General features: G+C 36.5%; 2 protein-coding genes and 1 long non-coding RNA gene across 3 annotated transcripts in view; 1 reads left to right on the top strand and 2 right to left on the bottom strand.

Annotated features, from left to right (window-relative positions):
• Positions 1–851: 851 nt before the first annotated feature.
• Positions 852–6936, top strand: LOC108359659 (tctex1 domain-containing protein 2). The gene is made up of 4 exons (XM_017611614.1): positions 852–945; positions 1394–1456; positions 1522–1718; positions 6341–6936. The coding sequence occupies exons 1-4, from the start codon at positions 889–891 to the stop codon at positions 6504–6506; spliced, it is 483 nt and encodes a 160-aa protein (XP_017467103.1). The 5' UTR covers positions 852–888; the 3' UTR covers positions 6507–6936.
• A 4073-nt stretch (positions 6937–11009) lies between these two features.
• On the bottom strand, positions 11010–25007 carry LOC108359653 (uncharacterized). Its single transcript, XR_001846969.1, has 3 exons — positions 24996–25007; positions 12911–12916; positions 11010–11175 (listed from the first exon to the last, which is right to left on the bottom strand). It is a non-coding gene; the product is annotated as an uncharacterized LOC108359653 (long non-coding RNA).
• The window catches only part of nito (RNA-binding protein spenito), a 15106-nt gene continuing 2303 nt past the window's right edge, over positions 14172–26974 (bottom strand). The window contains exons 2-3 of the mRNA XM_017611525.1: positions 17725–18358; positions 14172–17658 (exon numbers count right to left, since the gene is read on the bottom strand). Coding sequence (XP_017467014.1) covers positions 15861–17658; positions 17725–18236 — 2310 coding nt within the window. The 5' untranslated portion in view covers positions 18237–18358 and the 3' untranslated portion in view covers positions 14172–15860. The remainder of the gene's footprint in view (positions 17659–17724; positions 18359–26974) is intronic.

Here is a 26974-nt window from a genome sequence, read left to right as displayed (position 1 = left end):
GGGGAAGGTGCCTCTGCCCGATTGGTTGATGTCCTCGTAAGAACAAAAGCTGACATCGTCGCCATCCAACGGGGCCACGTGGGTCCTTGCGACGTCCACTACAACTGTCATGTAAGGAGCGCCAATTCATTCTTTATTAAAAGAGTTCGTATTATTTTGGTTTTGTCGGATTTTCGGTGCCTCTTTTGAACTTAGCAAATTTTCCGTTCATATATCCCTTGCATTCTATATCAAAATATGAGTTTTCATAAGAATTTAATTTAGAAACTTTTCACTCTAATCTAGCGATATACATATATATATGTAGATGAATAAGTTCGTGGTGAGAAACATGAAAGAAAACGGATTTTTAGGTAAAAAAAAAATGTTTAAGTAAATGTATGCACAATACTTAAAACGTAAGATCTATTGGCATCCTCGGAAATGTCTCATAAAGTATTTGAAAGCGAAGCAAACAAAACTTTTGAAAAAACTTCAATTTCTTATTTATTGGATTTATTTTTAAATATTTCACTAATCTTCTTATTCTTTCAAAAACATCATGGAACCACCAGAAGTACGTTCTTACATTGTAGTAAGAAATTTAGCTTTGCAAAGGAATTGCGTGATTTTGTTTAATTATACAAACATATGTACGTATGTATATCTACACTTGATATTCAAATTAGCTAATTATGGAGAGACCGCAATTGTCAGTTCATTCTCCCTTTCCGGTCGACTTATGTACATGGATTAGCGCAAGATGTGCTGAGAATTTGTACACAACTACATACTTAAGTACAAATATTTACGTAGATTATATGCAAAATTATATTACATCCTATCGATTTAACATTTAGCAAATTTCGCAAACCAGGTCAAAATATGTTTACATTTCGTTAGTTCTCAATGGCAGAGAATTGGTCTAACCTCGTAGATTTGTGCCTAGGTCAGGCTAGGGAAGAGGTAACAAGTAATACAATACGTTAAAGCTGTCAATTTATATCCGGATTAATATATTGGCAATTTGTTACAATAATACACGAATTCTCTTGGTTCAATTTGTACTAGTGCATTTACATATTTGCTAACGAAATTATGATTTATGGCAAACGTAGTCGAAGACATTAAATGTAATTGAAATGAATCAAGCAATCAACTCAACGTTGCGGAAAAGCGATGCCAGCCAAACAAACACGCAGAACTTCAACGCCACCCTACGCCACCCTTTCACTATTAACGTATTTTAGACTACATACATACATACATACATATATGTATACATACTTACATACATATGTTTGCACATATGTATTTAGATGAATGCGTAACTAAGCAGCGACAGACAAATGATATGCACACGTTTTTAGACAAATTCATCGATTTTAATGTATAGTTTATGTTTATTTTCCAGAAGCGCAATTCCCTCAAATCCTTGCGTCGAGTTAGTGTAACATTTGCAGTTCCCCAAGCGCGGGTAAGACAATGTCTTTGTCACGACACAACAGCAATTTAACTTCGCCAATCTCTGTGTGTTTACAGCCGGTACTAAAATATCTGCCCACATATCGTCTAGAACCGAAATATCCTCTGAATAAGGAGGCCTGTGAGAACATCATAAAAACGGTGATGAACAATGCTTTTGAGAACTTTACATATTCACCAAAACAATCGCTGGTACTGTGCGCACAAATTAGTGAGGAGATAAAAAATCGTGTAAAATCGCAACATTTTGACCGGTGAGTAAGTGTATAAGGTGTATATGAAATTAGTAAAAAAAAAAAAAAAAATGGGACGAAAAAGTGTTGGTTTAGTAGTGCATTTGCAGCAATAACTAAGAGGAAGGCTTAATTACAGCTCAGAGCTCTGTTAAGTTACAAAAAGAGCTTCTGCGCATGTGGCTAATGCAAATATTCCAGGCCATCGCGGCATACTCGATCGAATGATTTCCAAGACTGCGGTATTCGTTTTGTCAATTTTGATCAATAACACTGCAGGAAGCGTAAAATGACGCAAAAAAAAAACGCCGAGACACGTAAGCTTAATTTTTCCAACTCCCTTCGGGTTTCCCTCAAGGAAGTATCTTGGGTGCTCTCTTATTTGTCCTATTCGTAAACGATTTTGGGTCATGCTTTCTGTCGTCTAAGTATTTATTATATGCTGACGATCTCAAGGTTTACTCAGTGATCAGGATCTCGCAAGACTCCATATTATTGCAATCTGAGCTCGATAACCTACACTCATGGCGCTTCTTCCTGTTCAAACCAAGTACATATAATATTGGCGGCTATGATCTTAAATCGGCCGTTAGGAGTTTACTTTGACTCAAAACTAACCTGCTCAACTAATATTAATTACGTCATTTCCAAAGCTTATGCTATGCTCGCATTTGTTCATCGTAATAGTCGGTCCATATACCCTGAACATTCTCTATTTTTCTTTGGTGATATCATTCCGTCTATACAAACCGGACTGAAATGAGTCAAAAAGTTTTTATCAAATTTCGCCTTGCGTTCCCTAAAAAGTTTTCGGAGCCTACACCCCGGTAGGCATCTCGTTGTCAACTCCTTGGCTTAAAATCGTTAAATAGTAGGCACTGTCGATTGCTCTAGTCTCTTGGATAAGTTATCTTTAAATGTTCCGTCTCATAACTTGCGGCATGTTTCATTATTAAATTTAGGGTTTTTTGAAATCTAAATATGTGAAATTCTCGCCTTTATTCAGAACCCTCTCTGAGTTAAATGAGCTTTCAGAATATGATCCATATTTCTCATTTGGAACAGTACGTTGTGTCCTGCTAAATTACTTTGGGTAGTATTTATGATCCTTTGCTTTAGTCAGTAAGGATTTGTATTCCATTTGAAATAAATGGGAAATGTTGCTCATACGCCCTGTACGAGTATGGCCATTAAGCCGTATCACGACATATGAAAGAAAAAAGTTTAGCGTGTGTCAGTTTTATTTAAACACTTATCTACGCTAAATCGCATTTTCTCTATAATTTTCTTATTTGATATCTGATTTTAAAAAAAATTTGTCGTTAAAAAGGTCTCGCTCAGGACTATAATATGCCATTAAACAATTTTGGCCTTCAAAACCATTTAATTTATACTTTCACTTATTTTCGAATTACTATCCCTAGATTTTTATTTGTTTACTATAAATCATCTAAAGCCCTGCAAAAACGACGGCGACCTTGCTAAAAAAAGAGTTAGGCTTTATTCACAAACAAAAAAGTTTTAATGTTGTTATTACTTGTGTGTAGGTTTACATTTACTCACCCGAGTTAATTTAAAAAAAAAAAAAACTTATTGGAATTTGGGAACGAGCTAAGATTCCAGTAGTGGGCAGATTTACAATTCGTAAATATATAAACGTAGTTATTGAAAAATATTATTTTATCACAAAAAAATTCAACTACATATAAAGAGGAGGAATGGAGTGCTATCCCTGAACTGCAGCGACACAGCGTGAATACCATCAAGTTCAATGATTTTTTTAAACCAATGGGGATCGAGACAGTTATTATTACCTGATAAGAAATGATGTGAAATTCCAATCGAGCAAATACCTACATACATTTCTAGTCTAGTATAACTAGTCTCTTATTCCAAGAATATCTTAATTTACAAGCAGCACCACTTCCAAACGCATTGGAAAGTATCGGATGTCAATCTTTAACTTTAATAGCATTGATTGACTAGAATAGATTTGAAAATACTGCGCCTCCTATTTTGCAATTTCGTTTGCAATATCATTGTTCGCACAAAATTATTCAAATTCCATGTAAATATTTCGGTGCCCAGAAGTATTACATATCGAGCCCTATTTGCCAAAAATATGTAAGCGATATTTTTTTTTCTAAATTTTTATGCCATACTCAAAACACCGAGAGTTTTGTCCATGTTGTAAGTGAATCTCCACTTGCAGTTTCAGACACAGAACATATATGGGCATATTTTTGCTAAACTTGACAGTCGGAAGGGATACAGCGTACTCGAATCACGAAAACAGTATAACTTTTTTGTTTGTGAATAAAGCCTAACCCTTTTTTAGCAAAGGTCGCCGTTGTTTTTTGAGGGCTTTAGATATATAGCGTTTAAAAATAAAAATCTAGGGATAGTAATTCCAAAAATAGTGAAGGTATCAAATCTTAGCGGGTGCATAAAATAAAAATTTACAACCAATATTTTTTCTCGGCATAAGTATTGAAATGAAACTGACAATCGTGATACGCCTTACTGGCTAACCAGAATGTAGTACCACAGCCACAAGCTTTTTCGTTAGCTACATCAGCTACATAAGCAATAATACACAATAACCACAGCTACATATTGTGGCAAGTTTAGTGCATTTAGAATATTTTAACTTTTGACAGCTCTTGCTACATACCACAGCTTCACCATTCTGGTTAGCCATGGCATGGTACTGCAGTTAATGGCTAGGTACCAACTTACATCGCTTATGAGTAACATTCTTTGCTTCTTATATTTCACGCAAAAAACCATTACGCATTTTCCTTTGACCATTCACAACTATTTTATTTATCCATCGATTTTCTTCATTAATACGAAGATTTTCTTGTAAAAAAGCAGGTACTCCGTTTTTCGCTGTTAAAATTTGATTTTTGTTTTCTAAATTTGTCTTGGAAAAATTACCTGAAACAACTAAAAAAACTTTTTTATTTATCCATCGATTTTCTTCATTAATACGAAGATTTTCATGTAAAAAAACAGGCATCCGTACTCCGTTTTTCGCTGTTAAAACTTGATTTTTATTTTCTTACTTTGTCTTGGAAAAATACCCCGATCTTAAAAAAAAAAAAACAGAACACAGAATCGTAATCTACGACTTAAAGTTAAGTTCACGTGTTTCGGCGTTTTTGTTTCATTGCAAAAGTTGAGCTTTTCACTTCAGTGTAATTATAATATTTTTGCGCTTACACTATTGGTAAGTGTTTGGCTGAGCTTCTCCCCGAATTTGTAGTGTGCGTCCTAATGTTATAACATAAATGAAGGGAGCTACCATTTACGCCGCCTTCGAACGGCAGATTAGATTATTTTTCAAGACAGAAACTTTTAGATGTTGCTCGAACCAGAGATCGAACCCAGTTCCTACGGATTGATTGTAGGCACCTCTCACTGCGAACGCTGTGAATCGAGTCCAGGGTTTTACAGTGCTATCCAATGTATTGTATTTACGGGTCCTTACGTGTTGGAGGCGGCTATTATCGCTGACAGTGGAACGGGGCCTGTTCGAGGCACGTAATAAAAGCGGCATTACTGCCGTACTGATGAAAAATGCAACTGCCCAACTTATAATACATTGCCAGAAATCCATACAGAACGCGATACTTAAATGATTCGCGCAACACTGCGGTTGTGATTGCAACTCGAACAAGCCCACGATGAGTTGCATGAGCTTCGCAACGACAGCGAATTTAAATACAGCGCTCTGTTGGCTTGATCATGTCGAACGAATGTGGTAGCAGAGGAAGAGGAAGGCTTCCTCTGAGAACTTGAATTCACTTCGCAATTCCGAAAGGCATCAATTGTAACAATAGAGAAACGACTATTGGACTCTTCTAAAATCGCTTAGGGGGTTACGGCACAAAAGAAGATAACAAACAGAAAATTCATTCCACCTCTTTTAGAAGAACACTCCCATTCACTTGTATAGGGACAATGCTTTTTCTTTGTTTTTTTTTCCAATTCACCATTTTTGGAAAAATATAAAATCAAATTTTATTTTCAAAATTATGATTTTTATTATATACATCATAACCGCTAAGGTCCCAGATATTTGAAGTGTGTATGGTAAAAGTCAATTTGGGGAAATTTTGAGTTGCGACCCTTTTGTATTTAGTGTGCGATGTGCATAGGATTTTACTTTTGTGCAATATTAATTCCGTTCATGAATTTACCTACAGTATCCTTACCGAGCTGTAATCAGTATGGAATTACATACTGCAATCGGCTTACCAGATCTGTTATAACGCTGTGACCTGTGGCTGCTATGTATTATGAAATTTGGCAATTATTATCTGTAAATTTTTAGGTATTAAAAAAATCTAAATTAAAAAAGGTTCATTTAGCGAAATTAAAGTTTCAAAAATTACAAAAAAAAAAAATTAAAATATAAAAACTAATTTATTCTGGAGCATATCGAAACCTGAGTCAGATTTTTTAGCTGAATTCTGCGATAGGACGTTCTTCAATCAAATTCTGAGATAGGGCGTTTTCGAACAGGCTGCCGAGATAGGTCGATCTTCCGCTCAGGTGTCGATATGTACATACATACATACATACATACATACGTATACGTTAACTTTTTACAAGTATTATTTTAATAATATTTACAGATACCGTTATATTTGTGTCGTTACCATCGGCGAGAAGATAATGCAAGGCTATTGTTCTTTGGTCAATTTCCTGTGGGATGCGGATAAAGACGGTTACATTTCTTACGTTCATGATACACCAAAATTTTTCGGTGTTGCTACACTTTATTATTTGTATTATGATTAAAAACAATAACTGTTTTACTTTATTAAAAAATAGTTTTACTTGCATTATATGTATGTAGATATTTGCTAAATCAATTACTAAAATAAACACATTTCGATTTAAAAATATGCGAGTTTTATTTCGTATTTTGAAAAATTTTGCATATTTTGTACTACCAAATCTTCTGCTAAACAATTGCTCTTAAGGTACTTAAGTAATACAAGGAAGGTTTTAAATAACTCTTGTCTGACCCGAAGACTAATCAAAATGAGCTTGCACAGTTTTAAAGTTTTAGTTTTGATACGCTAAAGGTCCTGCTTTTTCAAGATATTTTGAGGACATGTGAACTCACTAGGCTTCTAAAAGCATTCATAGCAAGGTCGGATAGTTGAATTTGTATAAAGGTGAGTTTTCACAGGGTTGGATTTTTATTCCTGAATTCTTTAAAAAATACGTATTTTCTAGCAGAGCAATTATATTTTATTGTTTTCTTTAGATCCCGCCTAATTGATAACAGCAACGTCATATTGAAGAAAAAAAATGTCAAAGGAAAAAGAAGTGAAGTTCAGAAGACAAAGAAACAAAACCAGAGCCCTTTTTGGTGTCAAAAATGTTTGTTTTAATCCTTTAAATGGCTAAGGTGGAATAAGTTCAGAATACAGCTTTTAATAAAAGCGATAAATTCGTATGAAAGGGCGGACAAATGTATACATAAATGATTAGAATGAAAAAAACAAATCGATTAAGCGGTGACTGTCTGTCCATCCGTCCGCCCGCCTGTGCACATGATAGCTCGAGTAATAATAGAGATATTAATAACTGGCTTAAATACTGAAGCTATTTTATTCAAAATTGATGTTTACAATAATTATTTAGCAAAAAATACGTTTATGATAAAATTTGGAAATGTGCACCCGCTTATGAAATACAAGTACACATATGTGATTTCGGTAATCGTTATATCAATTTGTACCCAAACTCGGTATGATTATTGTGCTTGTCAGAGAAAAGCAAAAGTAAAGAAAGCAAGAGTATGAAGCTACAATAGCACTAAATCAAAGGGAAAAATATAGATTTTTTTTTGAAGGGGGATGCTCGTAAGTAAATTTCAAAGTGATTTTGGGACATATATAGTATTTGATTGTTAGTTTTTTACGATGTTTCCTCTTAATTAAATACATTTCCAAAAATTAAGATGTATACACAAATATCAACTGTTTTCTATATCTTAAGGTTTATCGTTACCTTAATAAAGAAAAGTCTCGTATTTATTTTATTTTAAAATCCAGCTTTTTAGAGAGGTCGGCTGATTACTTCTTAACGTTTTAATAGAATTAAAATATAATTACAACAATATTAAATGACATACAAACTTTAACGAAACACCGAAAACAAAAGGTATGATCGAAATTAAATGTTCTCGTAGTTTTTTCCCCAGAACGCTCAAACCCAAACCCGAAATGAGTACAAAACTATCGATAATTATAAAAGAACAAACCGCCCCTGTATAACATTCCCAAAGAGAACAAAATGCGAACAATACTTTCGGGATTATTTCTAGGCGAACAAAATGAGAACAAAAGTCTCGGGAACGTTTTGGCAAAGAACAAAACGGAAACGAAAGTCTAAGGACTTTTCTCTCGAACAACAATTTGGGAACTAAAGTCTCAGCAACTTTTAGACAGAACTAAACGGAAACAAATCTTTTCTGAACTATTCACGTAGAGAGAAAGTGAACACAAAATTTGTATCATAACGTCTCATTAGTTTAAAGTTTTTGAATATTACAATTAATCAAAAAATAATTGAAACATAATTACGCAAAACAAAAGACTTAAGACACGAACTTTTCTTGCGCAGAAAATGAAAATTTTTTTTGTAAATGGACAGTTCGCACAAATGATAAACGACCTCGAAGTTGGAATGATCCAGCTTCCCTCTGAATTTTTTCCCCCAACACGCAGATGCCACTCTCATTCTTAACGTAAAGTTCCTCAAACTTTTGTTCTCGTTTTGGTTCTCTTGCAGAACATTCCCCAGACTTGTGTTACTTGATCCTTCTTGAAAACGGTATCGATACTTTCGATCTTATTTTGTTTGTTGTTATTGGATACGTTCCCAACAGCTTTGCCCGCATTTTGTTCTTTACGGAAACGTTTCCACATCCTTTGTTCTCATTTTTCCTCCGTTTAAACTGCTCTCAATACTTTTGCTCCCATTTGGTTCTTTTGTGGGTACATTCTTGACATTATACTTTGTTCTCATGCAGAACTAAACCAAAACTGGAACGTGTTCTCGGTCCCTGGTTTAAAATGCTATATCCTATATCCCATCTAATTTTACGCTGTAACAGTTCTAAATGGAGTTTTGTGAGTAATCTGCCGACTTTCGTAAGTACAGTACTTCTTTTTTAGCTTTTGTACTTCGTACTTCGCAGTACAGTCAAATGTATTTCTTTGCAACATTTTGTACTTCAGGTTCTGTACTTGTCCGATCTTCGGGACGATCGTCACATGCCCTGGGAGATAAGTTCGTCCAAACCCTTCAAGTCGCCGGGGAACATTGGAATCATACCTGCGCAGCTGCAAAGGGCTCTGGAGGTGTCGTGCAATTGGTTGGCTCCTATTTGTGCGAACTGCGTGAGAACCGGGTACATCCCCAAGCCTTGGACGGTAGTCAGTGTTGCGTTCATATCGAAGACCGGGAAAGGCTCTCATGTTTCCGCTAGGGATTTTAGTTCTATTAGTCTGTATTCGTTTTTGGTAAAAACGCTAGAGATACTGATATACCTGTTCATAAGAAATGCGATTCCTCGTGACTATCTTTCAAGAGCTCAACATGGTTATGTCAAGGAAAGGTCGGCGGATACCGTCTTGTTAACATTGGTAAGGTAGTTGTAGGAAGCCTTCACGAGGAGGCCTTCAACAATGTTACTGCAGAGGCAATAGTCAAGTCTATTAATAGTCTGGGGGTTGAAACCAACCTAATAAGGTTTATCTACAGCCTATTTTGTGACAGAACAGTCGCGGCGGAGTGGGGGAAGTGCCCGCACTCAGGGCAGAGGGGAACTGGGGAAAGTGGGCTGTCGGGTAGATGATATGGAACTTTTGGTTAAGGGCGGATTTCTAGACACCTTTTTGATCAAGCTCAAGTTTACCTGACCCAGGTTACGAGGTGGGCGATCAACGGCGGCCTCGCAGTAAATCTCAGAAAATCAAAAGTGGTCTTGTTTACCAGGAAGTACAAGATACCCGTTGTGGCCCCTCCCTAGAGAGGGGGTGTTCGTCTGCGGCTCTCACGACAGGGTTAAGTACTTAGGCTTAATCCTGGATGGGAAGCTGTCATGGAAGCCTAATATTGAGGAAATTGTAAAGCGTCGGTTCGCATAAAGTTATTCAATAGCTCTGGCAAACCAGATTTAAGCCTATCTTGTTTCAAGGAGCTCTTGCCTGGTGGAACTCACTAGAGAAAGCTACACTTGGAAAACAACTGGAGCGTTTATAGCGGATCACCCTAATCGGAATTAGTGGAGCATTAGGAACCACGCCTATACTGGCGCTTAACTTCATGTTGAACACGGCGCCTGCGGATATTGCAGACAGAATTGTCGCATCACGAACTGCTATTAAGCTCAGGGAAACTGGGCGGTAGCACTCTGGAGTTCTGGAGGGCTGTAAGAAGCTCCTCTGCCTTTGGGTTATTCGAAGAATGGAGCGGTAAACTTCTTCACGGATCACAACTTGGAGACGGGGTTGGTGGAGGTTTCTTCTGTCGTAAACTCTCCACCAAAACTATGCTCAGGCTTCCGGACTTTTGCAGTGTCTTTCAGGTGGAAAGAGCTGCCATCAAGGAAGCGGTAGTCTCACTGCTAAAGGGTGTGATGGTGCGCTTGAAATCGCGTCGGAGTACTTTAAAAAAAAAAGACTAGTTTAGGTGCCGGGTTACAGTGACATCGCGAGAAACTGCGTGTCTGATGACCTAGCGTTGGAAAGGCAAACTTAAAATGTTATCCCCAGATAAGGAGCAACTAGGGACGCCTCTGTCCTCCTGCGGTACACTCTTGGATGGTTGGGCCTAGTGTTAGCTCGGCGAGCGCTGGACTGACACGCATACTTCGTACTCGCGATAACGAAATTGCATACTCTACTAAATACCTAACAAAATGGACAATGAAACCGATGCTCATTTGTGACATAAAAAAGGAAAAAAAGACGTTTCTCTGCTGCAGCAAATGTTTTTATAGGGCACTTTAAAATACTTTTTACAACGTAAGTCACGATTGACCCTTACCCTTAAAGGTGTCGAAAAACACGTTACCTCTCATGGGCTAGTGATGAGGGTTCTGACAAGCCATTGTGCGATTGGTAATAACGCGGTAAGACTAGGAATTTCATTATCAATTTTATAAAGAAAATTTATTCCACTAATCGATTGTTAATTTTAGTGGGAATTTTTTGTATTTCTCTATCACTATTGTACATAAATACATATCGCACGTTTAATAATATACACAATTATTTCAAAATTTCCATTTTGTGGGAAAACGCAACCAAAGTTTGATCAACTCATACAGTTGGTATACAAAAAGACAAATGAAAAGATCCATATCTTCACCATTTTTGGGAAGTTTAGTCATCTGTTAGGCTGAACAAATGTATTCTTATCAGGCTTATTAATTGTATGATGAAATCTTCAAAAAAATAAATTTCGAATTGCTTCTCTATTTTGTTAAACGTGCGATATAGTGAGGCTGATTTATATATTGCAATGCACCATTAAACATTAGTAGTGAAAAATTTTGCACTGCCACTGGCTATTTGTGCAAACTGAAAATTTAGTGGTTTTCAAGATATTTTCAATTCGCCGCTATTCAGCTTAAATCAAAAAGTGGTTACACTTAATCACGTATATCTTACGAACCAGTTTAACAATCTTAATATGAAATACGGCAAATGCAAGCTAACAAAATTACCATTAAATAAACCTTACTTAAATAAACCGATTGATAGTTTGACAAATTAATTAATCATTCCAGATTTTTTTTTTTTTNATAACTTTTCATATGAAAAAATTTATTATATGCATCCCACTCGATATCATTGAATTCCTCATTAGAACATGTAGTCCCTCTATTTTAACGTATCAACAGTTCATATGGCTTCATACCATGTAAATCCGCCATAACAGGGCCTGTGACGAATGTTTGCCTTTTAGCTAAATCCTGCTCTGTTACAAAAAAATTCAAGTCAAGGATAAATAAAGAATGAGTGATCAAATGAAAATGCGCTAACTTTTTTTTTTTATAAAATATGAGCATAAAAGTGTGCTACTTAGGTGTACATGGCGTATGAGTAACATTATTTCCTACTCATTTCTCATTCATTTAACCACCCATTAGTTCTTCATTTATCCACCGATTTGCCTTATTAGTAACTTGATTTGTTTGTAACAGAACAGACTTCAGCACAACTGCAAAAATTTGACACAGAACCTGTAGTTTTTTAATTTATCTCCTGTTAAAATTTGATTTTTTTTCATAAAAAAAATATAAAACTGGAATGAGTCAGAAACTATCAGCCCTATCGGAAAGTGACGTATAGACAGACGGTTAATGATACATTTCTTTAACTTTCATTTGTCGTATTCCATTTTCAGTTTGCTAAATTGGTTCATATACATACATACACAAACACTGCCGAAACTAACACCCCTATTGCGAATGTCGACTGGCAGTAGATAAACGACTATTAAGCGATTATCGATTAGCGATGCTATTGCGAGTGTCGCTTAGTCGCTCAATTAGCGACNAAATTCCTGAACTTTGTACAAAACTCGCGAAAACTCAGCAAATTTGCATCAAAGTTTTCAACTTTTTAATCAGATTTCTTAGATTTTTTTTGAGTATGCAGTCTGGCAGCCCATTAAATTAAATTAAATTAAATTAAATAGTAAAAAAATGCAAGTTCGGAGTTAGTCAAAAATCGCGTTAATTTTTGAGAATCTTTTTTGTTGAAGGTGTTTTGCATTTTTTCATATAAAGTATTTTCGAGAAAAATTTTTTGTATGGAAGAGGCTGCGTGAAAAAACAATTCTAAAAATTAACGGTAATTCCTAGCTACTTAAAACTTGCACTTTATTATGATAAAATTGATTGGGCTACAAATCTGCATAAATAAATTCTAAAAAATTTGATTGAAAAGTTGAAAATTTTCATGAAATTTTGCTGAATTTTCGCAACTTTTGCAAAAACTTTAGGAATTATATTTTTATGTTTTTTGTTGTAGAATGAACTAAAATTTTTTTACGAAATTAACAGAAAAATATAAAAATGAAAATTGTTGCATATATTGTGAAAAACTTTAATTGTAGTGAAAAATTGTGCACTGCCACTAGCTATTTGTGTAAACTGAAAATTTAGTGCACACCCCCGACTCTGACCACTAGTCCATTGCCATTTTCACAGACTCGGAACACTTACCCACGTTTGTATCTGTGTGTACGCATATAAACAACATTCGATATAGATTTGCATTCAGACATCTGTTTGACTTTCTGTATAATGACACATCACTCCACAACACTTTCACAGTAATAACACAAAATTTATTTTATTTATAAGTTTATTTGATTAAGTTTTCCGTAATCCAGTAGTGATTATTACAACTAACGCACTTTCAGCTGATTTTTTATTTTAATAAACGGATGGTGTACGCTTTTGTATACGTACGTTACAAGCATGACTTTCAATATTATTAAATTAAGTTATTTATGTAGGTATGTTGTATGTAGATACAAAACTTCAAAATCAATGATTTAACACACAAGAAAAATAAAATATTTAATAATTTAATAATGTTATAGAAATCAATAGTAATTTTTTCGGTCAAATTCATCTATGTAAACTTGGCTCTTTTTAAAAAATTAGTGTGCAGTGATACAGTATTCACTAGGATCAGGAAACAGCATTTGACGTCGGTGCGCAAATTTAAGAAAACAATGTAGCATTCGTAAAACCCTTTATATGCAGCAATTAATTTTAAACAAATGCTACACGTGGTTCTCTTAGCATGGCTTCAAAGACATTAACACCCACAGACATTGGAGCAAATTTGACTCGCCAAGAGGTCAATCGGACGCACTTCATTTGTTGGGCACTCGCGTCTTTATTGTTGGCAGCAAACATATTCACACGAATGCATGTTGAATTGAGGTTCTCGGAAAGCATTGAAACATGGAAACGATTATGCTATGCAAAAATCACTGATTAATATTCAAGTAGAGAATTAAGATTCTACTTTTGATTGTACTACAACCAAACAACACCCTCATGAAATAAAACTCAATATAGAGCTGAAATCGCCATATACAAATTTATGTATGTATGCAACACTGGTTTGAGGAGAATTCACTTTCAGATTTTAATTAGACACAGTTTGCTACGTAAAGGGATTTTTTAATACAGGCGGAACTACTACTTTTCATATTCATAGCCAATTTGCATATCAGAAAATTGCCACAAACAAAAACACCCACAGCACACTACAACACACCTGCAATTCAATCTGATACTTCACTTTTAACCACCTTTGAATTGCATCTTAACAGCACAGGAAATATCAACGGCCAGAGGCGAACTGCACTAGTCTCAAACTAGATTGAATACATCTTTAATATGGATACTATTGAACTTCACTCTCTTCCAACTGGATTCTTTGCGCTTGGCAATAACAAAAGTAATTTCTAATAAAATTATACAAGTGGCCATGCATGGTAAGTATTTTTGATACATTTAAAATGTAAAAAACACAAACTCAACTTAAAAAAAAAACTTAACACAAATAATTTGCTCAGTCACCAATTTTGCTAATGTACACTTCCTGAAGCATAAAGGTCACCACCGGAAAATTGCCACAACGCTACACTGCATCACCCACTTCGAACTGTTAAGCCAGGCCTCATTGTATTTTCACCACGCGTACAAAATTGGACAAGAATCGTTTTACTTTCATATAGTATATACATATGTACCACAATTCAATTTTATTATTTTTATACAAATTTCTCTTTGTTCGAATTTTACACACCAGTCTGGTAGGCCATGATACGAGATTTGGAAATTATTATTATTGTTGGGAGAAATGATTGTAGAATTAAATCGAATTAACTAAACTTCACAAAATTGGCACAGCAACTTTTTTCACTTTTTGAACTCAAAACATTAAAAAGAAATGTATTTAAAAAACCTTGTTTCAGGTGCATACATTAAAAATACTATAACTATGTAGTAGTAGTGGCTTTATGACTGATATTAATGAGGGGCAAAATTTCGTGCTTTATTAGGTTGCACGCACAGTAAATATAGCTGATTAGTAGAATGTTATGTACAACTTACATAGAGGTACTGATACGCAGAAAGTATCTAACATTTTTGTTCTTTAGGTATTTCAAAAACTTGTTAAGTTTTGAAATATATAAATATCTCAAATACGCACTTTCTACCTTCCAGTAACGATATGTAAGCCGAAGAGTAATATGTATGCAAATAGAATAAAAAAGTTAATTAATACCCAGTGAGTAAAATATTAAGCCACAATCACTAACAGATGGAATTTCAATGTTTTGTTTTATAAGTAATGCTCTGAAATTTTAATGTTTAAAAACGACTTATTAATTTTCTAAGAAATGATTTTTCGCTCACAGCTTTTAACCAAAACTCTGTTACAATTTTCAGTGAAGTCCTAATATTTTACTCATCCTCCATTAAATGTATGTGTGTTTAGAACGCTATTTAATCTACCTTATATTTACTGAATATTGTGTTGAATGAAGTGTTGAGTCTTAAATCCTAATATCTCGGTATAAGTAATAATTTCACTACCGACGCGACGGAAATAACTTCCTTTTTCGTTACCTTATAGAACGTTCAAATTGGCATCATTTAACAAGATTAATTTAATGAGAGCTGTTTTTTTTTTAACCAAGCCGTTCAGACCGCAGTTTTAAGTATTTTTAAGTTTCAAGAACTGTTTGTTTACGTATGAGGACATTCATTTTTGGCCGCACAGGTTGTAAATATAGTTTTTCACAACTGAATAGCGAGTTCTCTTTAAGCTTTCATTAAACATTTTCACTTTTTGAATTCCCCTCTAATGGCCTCCTTAGGAAAAAGATTTTTTACAATTCAATTGTTGGTGCTAATTTTAGTTTCAGAAATAGCTTAGCTAGATTTCATAAGTTTGCAGGAATCTTGCTGATACCACTCTGTGCCGGATTTTTTTCAAACAAGTTAAATGATGTCAATTCGAACGCGGCATACGCGCACTAAAAGCGATGTATGAAAAAAAAAATTGCAGTTTCCTCCAATGGTGTACACCTTTAAGCGGTGCCACCTCTTACAACAACTACCACAAGATGATCTTCCTTGAGACCTTCATCACTCACACTTTGGCATGTGCGCTTCAAAAGTTCAGTAGAGAAATCGCATGGTGGAAAAGCGTATAGCACACCTGTCGCTTCGGTATCTTTATTCAAAAGCGAGATAACTCCAGCGGCTTCCTTTTGCTTCAAGTATGACACTAAATTCCGCAAAGGGCGTGTTTGTACGCTGCTGTCCTCTAATGTGGTCGCAGCAGATGAAGCCAATCCCAAAAATATAGCATGTGATGATGATGAGCTAATGCGTTTTTGTACATCTTCCAACTTGGGCGGATCTAGCCGCAAACGCTGTGTGATGCGTAAATTGTGCTTTCCTTCTTCGTCGCGCATCAACGAGTCGACAATATCAGCATCACCATCGGTCAAATGGAACTTAGCCGGGAATAGTGAGCTTTTCAAAATGAGTGCTCCCTGCCATATAACAGTGCACTTACGTGCAATATCGGGCAAAGTTCGTGCAGTGCTCAAAGCACCGTTACGACGCGAAGAAGAATCTGAGTCCGACTCAGGTGAATGCGCACGTTTATGCGGTGAGCGAGAACGCGAACGATCTGCACCTGGTTCACGTGAACCAGAACGTGCTCTTTCGTACGTATCGCCTGGCGGACGACGCCATTCATCTTCGGCTCCAGCTGGTGGTGGCATTGATGATACGGAACTGCCATGTGATGGACGATGTACGTCATTATGATAGACATGATAGGAACCGCGTCCGCGCCCACGATAGCCACCACGTCCTCTGTAACCACCTCTTGGTTGATATGGAGAATAACCACCACGTGGTGCGTAGTGTGGGGTTTCTTCATAATGATAATCATACTCAGGACGCCTATATTCATGTGGATCATCATAGCTCGACTTGGTTTTGAAAGGCGCAGCCGGTGCAGTTCCTGGCAACTCTGCGAAGTCTGAACGCAAACGACGCTCTGGGCCGCCCAAAGGAAAACCGCGCATTTCCTTCACTGCTGCAGAAGCTGCCTCAATGGTTTCATATTGAATATATGCGCAAGTATCGCCTTTTTGATATTCTATTTTCTTTATCGCACCGAACCGATCAAATTCTCTTTCCAATTGCGTTACCGAAGTCCAAGCTCCAAGACCGCCTATCCATATACGAGTAGCAGGCGTCACTTTACCGTAACCAATTTTACACTGAAACTTTCCAATATATTGACCGGAAAGCTCGATTTTGGCACGATGAGCCATGTCTAAATTTTGATAGCGCACAAAAGCAAAGGCATTGCCAGTTCCTGGCGGTGGTCGTTTTATATCAATATCATCCACGATACCATATTTGCCAAAAATGCGACGCAACTCTTCGTCTGAAATATTCACTTCCAAATTGCCAGCAAATAAAGTACGAGTCGCGAGCGGATCGTCTTCTGGTTGAACATGATGCAAGTAATTGGGGAACTTATCCTTCTTGCTTTCGGGTTTCTCATAAGGAGTATGAGGACGCGGTCCCATGTGACGCATAGGCGCATATTGATGTGGCGGCGGTGGGCCATGTAAATGTGGTGGCACACGATGCATTGGTGGGCCACGTGGAGGAAGTGGATATTCATGGTGTATAGGACCGCGATACTCTCGTGAACGGCCATGCGGATGCATAGGTGGGCCATAACGATCATAGGGATCAAGTGGTGGCCTACGATGTTCTATTGGTCCTGCTGGGCCCATTGGGGAACGTGGATAATGATAACGATCGTACTCAGGCGGAGTAATCGAACGACGAGGCCTAAAATTTAATAAAATACATAATAGTATGTGTTAAAACAACTATAATAGAATTTAAAAAACCAACCTATATTCATTATGTGAAGATGACTCGTAAACTGGTTCCACTAGTGCCATTTTATCGTACAACACAATGCGCGGCTTGTGATGTTTTGCTTCGCGTGCATCCTCCGAAGTGCGAAAACAAACGTAAGCTACACGTTCGTCCAAATCATGCGAAATACGGATGCTGAAGTCACCAAATTTCTTGTATTCACGATACAACGTTTCCTTGATGAAATCATCTGAAGCTTTCGGATGTAAAGCACTAACACATAGCACTTTATAAGTTGGCCTATCCGCCACTGGTGGTGGACCACGCAAATACTCCTCTCTATGGGGTGAAACACCATACCGTGGACGTGGACTTGGCGACCTTCCAATACGACGTCGCATGCGATCTGGAGACATGCGTTCGGGCGAATCGCCCGGCACACCGCTGCCATTGTCATAACCACGACCCATGATTGTTCTACCGTGTGATGGTCGTCCTAAATGATTTCCTCTAGTCGGAGAATCTCCTGAAGCACTACGTTTCATATTATGAATTTAAACTAATAGTTTTTTTGTTTTCAGCTGCGTCTCGATGAAGACTCATAAACAGCTGCCCCTACCAGTTGAAAATTTCACGCCAAACTTAAAATGTATCTGGCAACGCTAACCTGAAATGTATAAAAAAATTATATAAGAATAAGTGTCTACTCAGTGATTTTGACGCAAATTATTTTTATTAATAACACTGTAAGAAGACTAAAATGACACACAAAAAATACCGAGACGCGCAAACTTAATTTTGCATTGCGAACAAAAAAAGGAAACTTTATCTAACATGGAAAGTGTTACTCATACGCCATGTACGAGTACGGCCACGCACGACATGGCGTATGAGCATCATTATATTCTGCCCCTATTTTATACAACAAATTATTGCACATTTTTATTTGACCATTCCAAACGTGTTTATGCAGGGTACGAAAATAAACTGTACAAAACAATTCCCATTTGCTCATCGATCATCATATCATTTGTGGTTTTGTACAGTTTTGTAAATAGTCAGAAACAAATTGTAAGATTCACTGTCATTTTCCCCAACGAGAAACGTTTGCTTTTCGTTTGTGACAATTGTACCATAGGGTACGTTTTATATGTATGCAAACGTTTCAATTACGTGAAAAATAATTTTTTCTGTAAATTTTCATATCCAATTCAATTAAAAAACATTTTTATTTTTTTTATTCATTGCAGCCATTCGTTTTGTATTTGTTTATTGCATATATGTACATACATAAAAATATTTTCCCTGCACGATTCATTTCGTTTGTTGTTTCGTCTGTAACTACTAAACTACTGTAGTGTACTATCGCCAAAGTGAACTCAGCCGTTTTGTTTCGTATTGTACCGAACTGTTAAAGTAATAAACGAAACGAAATAGTAACGTACAATATAGTTTATTTTTTATTATTACACTGTGTTTATGTATCCATCGATTTTTATCGTTAAGGCAGTGTCATAAAATTGGTACATCTGTACATAATTGTACATCTTTCATATTGGGCTATTGGTACAAAATAAAAATATTGGGACAACAATTTTTTTTATTTAGTCACACGATTGGTATAATACAGCAAACTTTTATTGACAATTTTTAACCAGTTTTTTTCGTGATTGGGATAAAGAAAAATTGTTGTGCCCAAAGTTTGGTCCCATCCCAATCGTGTAAGACCGCCTTTAGCAGCTTGATTTCAGGTTTTCATACATATGACTTTCATGTAATTTTCGAAATTAAAAAGTTATCAAAAATTCCCAAACCGATTGAATTTCGCGACAGAGCATTTCTAAAAGCATCCAATTTATGCCAAAGGAAGGACTGAAAAAGTAGGAAGCCCCATAGCGAGAGATATATTTAATTTCGTTTTTAATGCCGAATTTCCACTAGGCATTGAAATGACGAAAAATTTATGCCATTTAAAAAAATGCCATATGGAAATGAGCTTAATGACTATTTTTTAACGTAATGACACGATTATTTTTTAACTTTGTAATTTTTGCCATTTAAGGCCTAGTGGAAATCCAGCATGCGTTCCAATGTTGCATACAAAAAATAAATGAAGTATTAAAAAGAATAAAATTATCCCAAATATCGCCTGCAGCAATAATAAATCGATAAGAAAACTACTAATTCTGTAGCCGTACGCCGATTTCCTCCATTCTGAGTCCTTTGTACTTTTTATACCTTTGTCCACCATAAGTTTTCATACTCAGAAATCGAATAGATTCAGAACTGGTGAATAGGACGGCCATTCATTCCAATAACCCTATCCATTTTTTCTTTTCTTTCCTTTTTTTTATAGGAAGTCTTTTGAATAAATCCACCTGAAAAAGACTTGCGTGCCGCTTACGTACTTACACCTGCGTTCCACTAATCAGAAACAAAATTCAAAATGATATTGTTTGCAAATTATGCTTATTTTTTATTTTTAATAATTTTCATTTAAAATATAATTCAATCTGTAACAGAAACCACAATAATAAAGGTTTTAAAGACTGCAAAAATTTAAAATTATTAAAAATAAAAAAAATTAACATAATTTGCAAACAATATCATTTTGAATTTCGTTTCTAATAAGTTGAACGCAGGTGTATCTCCCAATGCTAACATTGCTAGCAAATGCAAATAAGGATTGAAATTTTAAAACTTGTTAATAAAATTTAAGTTAAACATGTATGTAGGTACAAAATTAACAATTAAATACTTTTTTCGCAAAATCTGTAAAGGACCCTTTTATTTTTCAAAAAAACCTGTACGACAGTTGTTCGGCGCCACCCTGTACAAACATGTAGAAAATTTTTACGAAAACTCATTACGAGCTAGGGCTTGGAGGAGCCCGAGTATCCGGATATTATTTGGATACTCGGATAACAAAATGGAACGGTTAATAACCGGATATCCGGAGTTAATCCGTATACACGAATATCCGAACATACGAATAGACACAGCCTTATTACGAACGGATTCAATAATGCCAATCTAGGAATTTCGAATTTGCGTTAGCAGCTTTTCCGACTTATAGCCAGTTGCACGAAAGCAATTTAAATGAAAAATTATTTTTTTTTTATTCAACAATTTTTATTGCTTGAGGCTGTTTTTTAATGAATATTTATTGTGGAAAAGCAACAATAATTTGAAAAAATGGTAGAAGTTGGAAAAAAATGGTAGAAATTATTGTTGCTTTTCCACAATAAGTTTTCATTAAAAAACGGCCTCAAACTCAATAAAAATTCTTGAATACAATTGTTATAAGGCCATAAAATAACAAAAACAAATGAATTAAGGACGAGCACACCTAAAAGTTAAACATTCTAATCAAGTAGGTTCTGCAATTCACTTCCGAGTGAATTTCAACACCTGCCAATTTGAATTTAAAGCGAATTTTATTGAAATTCACTCGGAAGTGAATTACAGAACCTGCCTGAATAATAGAAAATTTAACAAAAACCAACAAAACCAACAACCACATGATCACATGATGAATAGCTTGATTGTAGTTGGCTTAACAAGTGAAATAGTGGAAATAAGCAACAAGAATTAACAAGGCGAGCTTAGCACCGTGCGTAGGCAACTGGCTGAGTCAGTGGGATCGTCGGTTCGCATCCTATTGAAAGAAGTCTGACGAGGAAATGTGATGATTTCCGAAATAGCTATCACTTCTACCATTTTTTTCAAATTATTGTTGCTTTTGCACAATAAGTTTTCATTAAAAAACGGCCTCAAGCTCAATAAAAATTGTTGAATATAATTGTTATAAGACCATAAAATAACAAAAACAGATTTTGCTTTGATGTAATATGAATACCGGCAATTACAAAAAATGTGAAAATTACAAAAAAATTATTTTCTTATTTATTTTTATAAAAAAATGGTTTATATTACAACAAAAAACATGAAAATAAAATGTCTAAACTCTTTGCAAAACTGATAAAAAATCGCTTTGATTTTTGAGAATTTATTATTTTTTATTTTTTTTTTGTAAGTTAATCCCGGCCGATTAAATAGAAGTGCACCCGATTGCGTTCAAACCAAAATATCGGCCGACTGTTTGAATTAGTCCGTATACACGAATATCCGAACATACGGATATCGGCCGACTGTTTGATTATCAAGGCGCACTTCTACATGCGCACAAGCAAAATTGCAATTTTTTATTTTTTTAATTTGACACCAAGTTGAATAAAAAAGTTCGTTTAATTTAAAAACTTATAAGCTTTAACGATTTTTTTATGAAAAATGTAAATAAATAATTTTTTACTTTGAATTTCAATGATTTGAAACATACTTGGCTGAAAAAACTGCATTCGTAATCGGAATGCTATAGCAACCAGAGTCGATTTTGGAAACTCCACCAAAATGGCCCTTTTTGAAAAAAAATTTTGCCAGCAAGAAAATTTGCAATAACGAAAAACATATGATTGTCGCATGTAGTTGCTATTTTGTTGACGATAATTTTAATAAAAAATTTCGTTTAAACTTTAACGATTTTTTAATGAAAAATGTAAATAAATACTTGTTCACTTTTAATTTCAATGATTTGAAAGGTACTTGGCTGAAAAAACTGCATTCGTAATCGGAATGCCATAGCAACCAGAGTCGATTTTGGAAACCCTACCATTACCAGTAAGAAATTGAAACGTATGTATTTTAAAGAAAGTTATTTCTCTGGTTGAGAGAATTTGAGAAAATTTTTTTCTTATAGGCAAAATACACGACCGCAGACCGTCTAACATACCGTTTGTGAATAATGTCATAATTGATTGGAGAGAAAAAATGGAGTAAGATAAACAATTTCTGTTTAATAAATGTTTAATTTCTGTTGAAAGTACTCGCGATTCATGATTCAATAATAAAAGGTTTACTCAGAAAACAGTTTTCTCGCTCCCTCTTGACAATGTCGGCTCCCTTACAGTGGCCACACACGACGAACATGTGTGCGAGCATGCGCGCCAACGTGCTCGCTGTCGTTTGCCACAGACGATCATATGTGATTTTGTCGTGATAGCGTAAAGATAGATAGCAAAGACACGGTTGATGCAATTGAAAAGCTTACCAGCCTTATTATGTATCTCGAACGATAGGCCGCACGAACGATTCGTCTGTGGGCGATATCGTCACGGATTACAATTTTGTAACTCTGTCGTTCGTCTTCGTCTTGTCTTTACGTTGCAATCATTTCGGTTACGTTGTATGATGTTGCCGGATGAAATTTTGATGTACTTTCAAAGATTTTTTCTTAGATTTCTAATATTTTCAGCTTATTTCTAATGGGCAAATCGGAATTGTTTAGATTTTGGTTTTGCTTAAAAGTGCTTGGTTGTGTTGCGGAAAGAAATAAATATAAGGAAAATTAATTTTTAAAAATATATACATACTGCTATAGCGCTATTGGACGCCGAAGAATCTGAAGAGAGGGAAAGGCGGATACAGAGGAGGAGATTGCGAGACCACACCAATGTAATGGAACTACCTGAGACTGAGTGAGTTCAAGATTAGCAAATAATTTTTGTATGCTACAAGTTATTCGTTTTTAGATTTGTTGCAAATTTCCGAATCAATAAAGAAATATTCCAATACATATTAAACAAATTAAAAGAGCACATGGCTCCAGCACATATGTAGAAGCACCCACCTACCGCACCAGCTGAAACTCGCGACTTTTTTAAGATTTCTGGCCACCGTCAGTTACCAAAAATCTGTTTGTAACGAAAATATTTCGTCGATGGGGCAGTCAACTGCAGCCAGGGAATGCCTAAATATTTTTGAGGACCACTTTTGCCAGAAATGGTTGAATTTTACGAGAAACATCGATGAGGAAAATGCTGTTAAAGAATATTTCTTTGAGAAATACGAAATACCTGGGGTTATTGGTTGTGTTGATGGAACACACGTTCGTATTAAGTCGCCAGGAAGTGACAACCACCATTTATACCTTAACCGCCAGAGTTTTTGCAGTCTTAATTTAATGGCGGTAGGTTAATGATTTACTATCTTTACAAGTATACACATAAACAAACTGAGTTTCCTTACAGATATCCGATCACAACATGGTCATTACATTTGTTGATGCTAGGCATCCAGGGGCGAATCATGATTCATTTGTTTGGGATGTGAGTCGCGCAGAACAGGAGCTAAAATCTGATTATAACAATGCCAAAACCAACACATGGCTACTCGGTAAGTTTTAAAACTTAAAAAGGCTATAAAACTATTACTAACAATGAAAATTGTTGAAGGTGATTCTGGTTACCCCTTGCAGCCATACTTGATGACGCCCAGCAGATGGAATTCAACGAAATTACAACACAAAGCACTCGAAAGCTCGTAATGTATTTGAGAGATGTTTCGGTGTTTCGAAAAACTGATTTCGATGTATAATTGGCTCGAGACGGCTCCATTATTCACCGGAAAAAGTTACTCGTATTGTAAATCTTGTTAGTTACGAAGAAGAACTTGAAATATTAATTCACAAATCGCCTTGCAACACCACCTTATATGACGAATTTATACAAGGCGATTTTATACAAAGTGGTGTTGTTAGATCAGCTGATTTATACCAGTTTCTTTCAGGCGGAGGTTTCTGCCATCGATATTTGTGCGGAAGTAATTCTGCAGAGGCAACCAAGAAAACAGCACATCATCTGCAGCGACAGTCAGCCGTATCGTCGTGTGAAATTAATTCACGGTTGGTATGGGAATGTGTAAAGAGACTAAACGCCCTGGGGGAACTCAACACAGTACAGCTGATGTGTGTCCCGGGCCACAAAGGTGTAAGGGCAACGAGGAGGCAGACAAGCTAGCTAGGGAAGCAGCAGCCACTCGACCCATAGGACCAGAACCCTTCCTTGCAGTTGGTCCTCACACTATCAGGGAAGAGTTAAGAGTAGAGGAACGAAACCTGATCAGAACACGTCTGGATTAAGGCAGGCGAAAGAACTTCTAGGAAGCTATAATCCCAGAAGATCCAGAGAACTAATTACACTCAACAAGACTAATTTAAGATTTATTAACAGGACTGCTAACTGGTCACTGCAGGCTGCGGGCCCATATGCATACCTTAGGGATTAGCGCAGACGATTCCTGCCGCTATTGCGACAGGGTCCCAGAAACCCCGCGGCACATCATCTTAAAACGTGACGCGGTGTCAAGAAGGCAAACGCTTGCTTTCATCGAGCACTAGGGCTGGACGAGGTGTTGTGATGAGCTATGAGGGCACAATAGACCTAAGGTCGCAGTGCCCATCCTCTAACAAATCTATCTATCTATCGTCCATAGGGCTACATCTGCAACGTATTCTTCTGCTCATGGCTGGCATCGAGTCAAATCCAGAACCAGAAATCTACAGCTGCTGTGTATGCCAGAGACGACTACACCACAACTCCACCTCAGAGTCTGCTCAGGATTACGGACACATCGGCAGTGGACCACATCGTTTGTGGCCCCCTGCTGCTCAAACAGAGCAGCCTCCACGGCTAACCCCAGTCCACCTGAGCAGCTCAACACAGACACCACAGCACCAAATAACAACATAACAACACAATAGACCACCCCTTAACCACAGGGCACATAACAGACTCAACGGCACCACTACCCACACGCCGCCGCCAACTCCTGGTTCCTCCTACAATATGCACGGCATGTCAGACCAGGATATTCCGTAATGTGACATCATTCAAGTGCAACACCTGCCTGGCTGGTGCCACTTTAGGGCATGTTCAGGTCTGCGCACCACGCGAGATTGGGGAGAGTGGTCCCACTGCTCAAACCGGGGACCCAACCAACAAAGGAGATTCCTATCGACCGATAAGAGAGGTTCATTAAACAACCTCTGGGCCCGTCAGCTTATAGACAAGACCTGAGCGGCATTCACAGGGAGTCAGTCGCGAGTTATGTAGACTCCAAACCTGTGAATGCCGTTCTAGGCGCACAACCACCGGACATTCACTGAACTGAGCTTCATCTGCTTCGAGAGACCAGAACCACAATAGCCCAACTTCACTCTGGCTACTGCAGCAGGTTAAACCCATACCTGAGCTGACTAAACGCAGATGTACCAAATGAAAGTCCGGCATGCGGAGAGACACCTCATGACTCGAAACATCTTTTCGTAAGCCCGGAAAACCCAACAACCCTAACGCCTTTGTACCTGTGGACGACCCTATTGAGGTGGAACTTGACGACAACGACTGGGCTATTAACCGATCTGAGCGGGGTTGTTGAAGCCGCTACAACAACAACAAAGTTATACAATGTGATTTGCTGGTGAATTTATATTACAACAACAACAAAAATTACATGTATTTTGTATTGCGGGTGTTATGTCAAATCTCAATTCGGCCCAAAGTTTATGTGTATTCTCGTTCAATAAGCGACTGTGAATAGTTTTGTATCGTTAATTTTTCTAAAACTGTTTGCTTGTAGAAGGCAGAGCGACTATAAACTATTCACACGCACTTATTGAACGAGATAACGACTTTGAAAATACCACGAATAATCGATAATCGAGTAACAGTCGTTTATCTACTACTAGACACTCGCAAAAGGGGTGTTAGATTTGCTCTACGGTTGTAAAGATTGTCAAAATTATGTGCTGGTTGTAGATAAGGGCGTATTCATATTAAATAAAATGCTTTCTTTGTAAAATTTGTAATAGATGTACTTGCAATAAAATAATAATGAATTGTTTGAACTTAAACAATATTTATGATCATTCATTTGAAATATTGCTTGTTTACATTTATTTAAATTTGCGTTGTTTCTCTAATCGTTCTCGAATCGAATTATAATGTGGTTCTCTAAAAGCATAAACTCGGACTTAACTCGGGCTTAATCCGGATCAACTGCAGTTAATTTCCGAGTTGATGCGGATCAACGCTGCCGTCTGTTTATGCTTAAAGTTCGTCACCGACTCGAGAACGATTAGAGAATTATGGCGCATTTACATGGTATGAAGCCATATGAACTGTTGATACGCTAAAATAGAGGGACTACATGTTCTAATGAGGAATTCAATGATATGGAGTGGGATGCATATAATAAATTTTTTCATATGAAAAGTTATGGGGAGATACTGTAAACATACTGTTGTGATACTGTTAAGCATATGAAATTATAGCAAGTTGAATTTTCATACATCTTCCCATAAAAAGTTTAACAGATGCAGAGATACCAAGGGCGGTTTTTCCCATTTTGATGCCTTTTTAATATAAAAACCCACCGAAAAGGAGGA

This window comes from Rhagoletis zephyria, unplaced genomic scaffold (assembly GCF_001687245.7).
Source record: "Rhagoletis zephyria isolate East Lansing unplaced genomic scaffold, Rhagoletis_zephyria_1.1 Rzeph_scaffold_00013, whole genome shotgun sequence".
NCBI lineage: Eukaryota > Metazoa > Arthropoda > Insecta > Diptera > Tephritidae > Rhagoletis > Rhagoletis zephyria.
Note: the sequence above shows the minus strand (reverse complement) of the source record. Positions and strands in the feature narration are given on the sequence as shown.

Excerpts from the sequence above, each read along its gene's own strand:
- LOC108359659 (XM_017611614.1), top strand. The coding sequence starts at position 889 with ATGGCAGAGAATTGGTCTAACCTCGTAGATTTGTGCCTAGGTCAGGCT. Across the intron at positions 946-1,393 it reads TAGGTCAGGCTAGGGAAGAG|AAGCGCAATTCCCTCAAATC; the intron begins GTAACAAGTAAT and ends TTTATTTTCCAG. Across the intron at positions 1,719-6,340 it reads AAATCGCAACATTTTGACCG|ATACCGTTATATTTGTGTCG; the intron begins GTGAGTAAGTGT and ends TAATATTTACAG.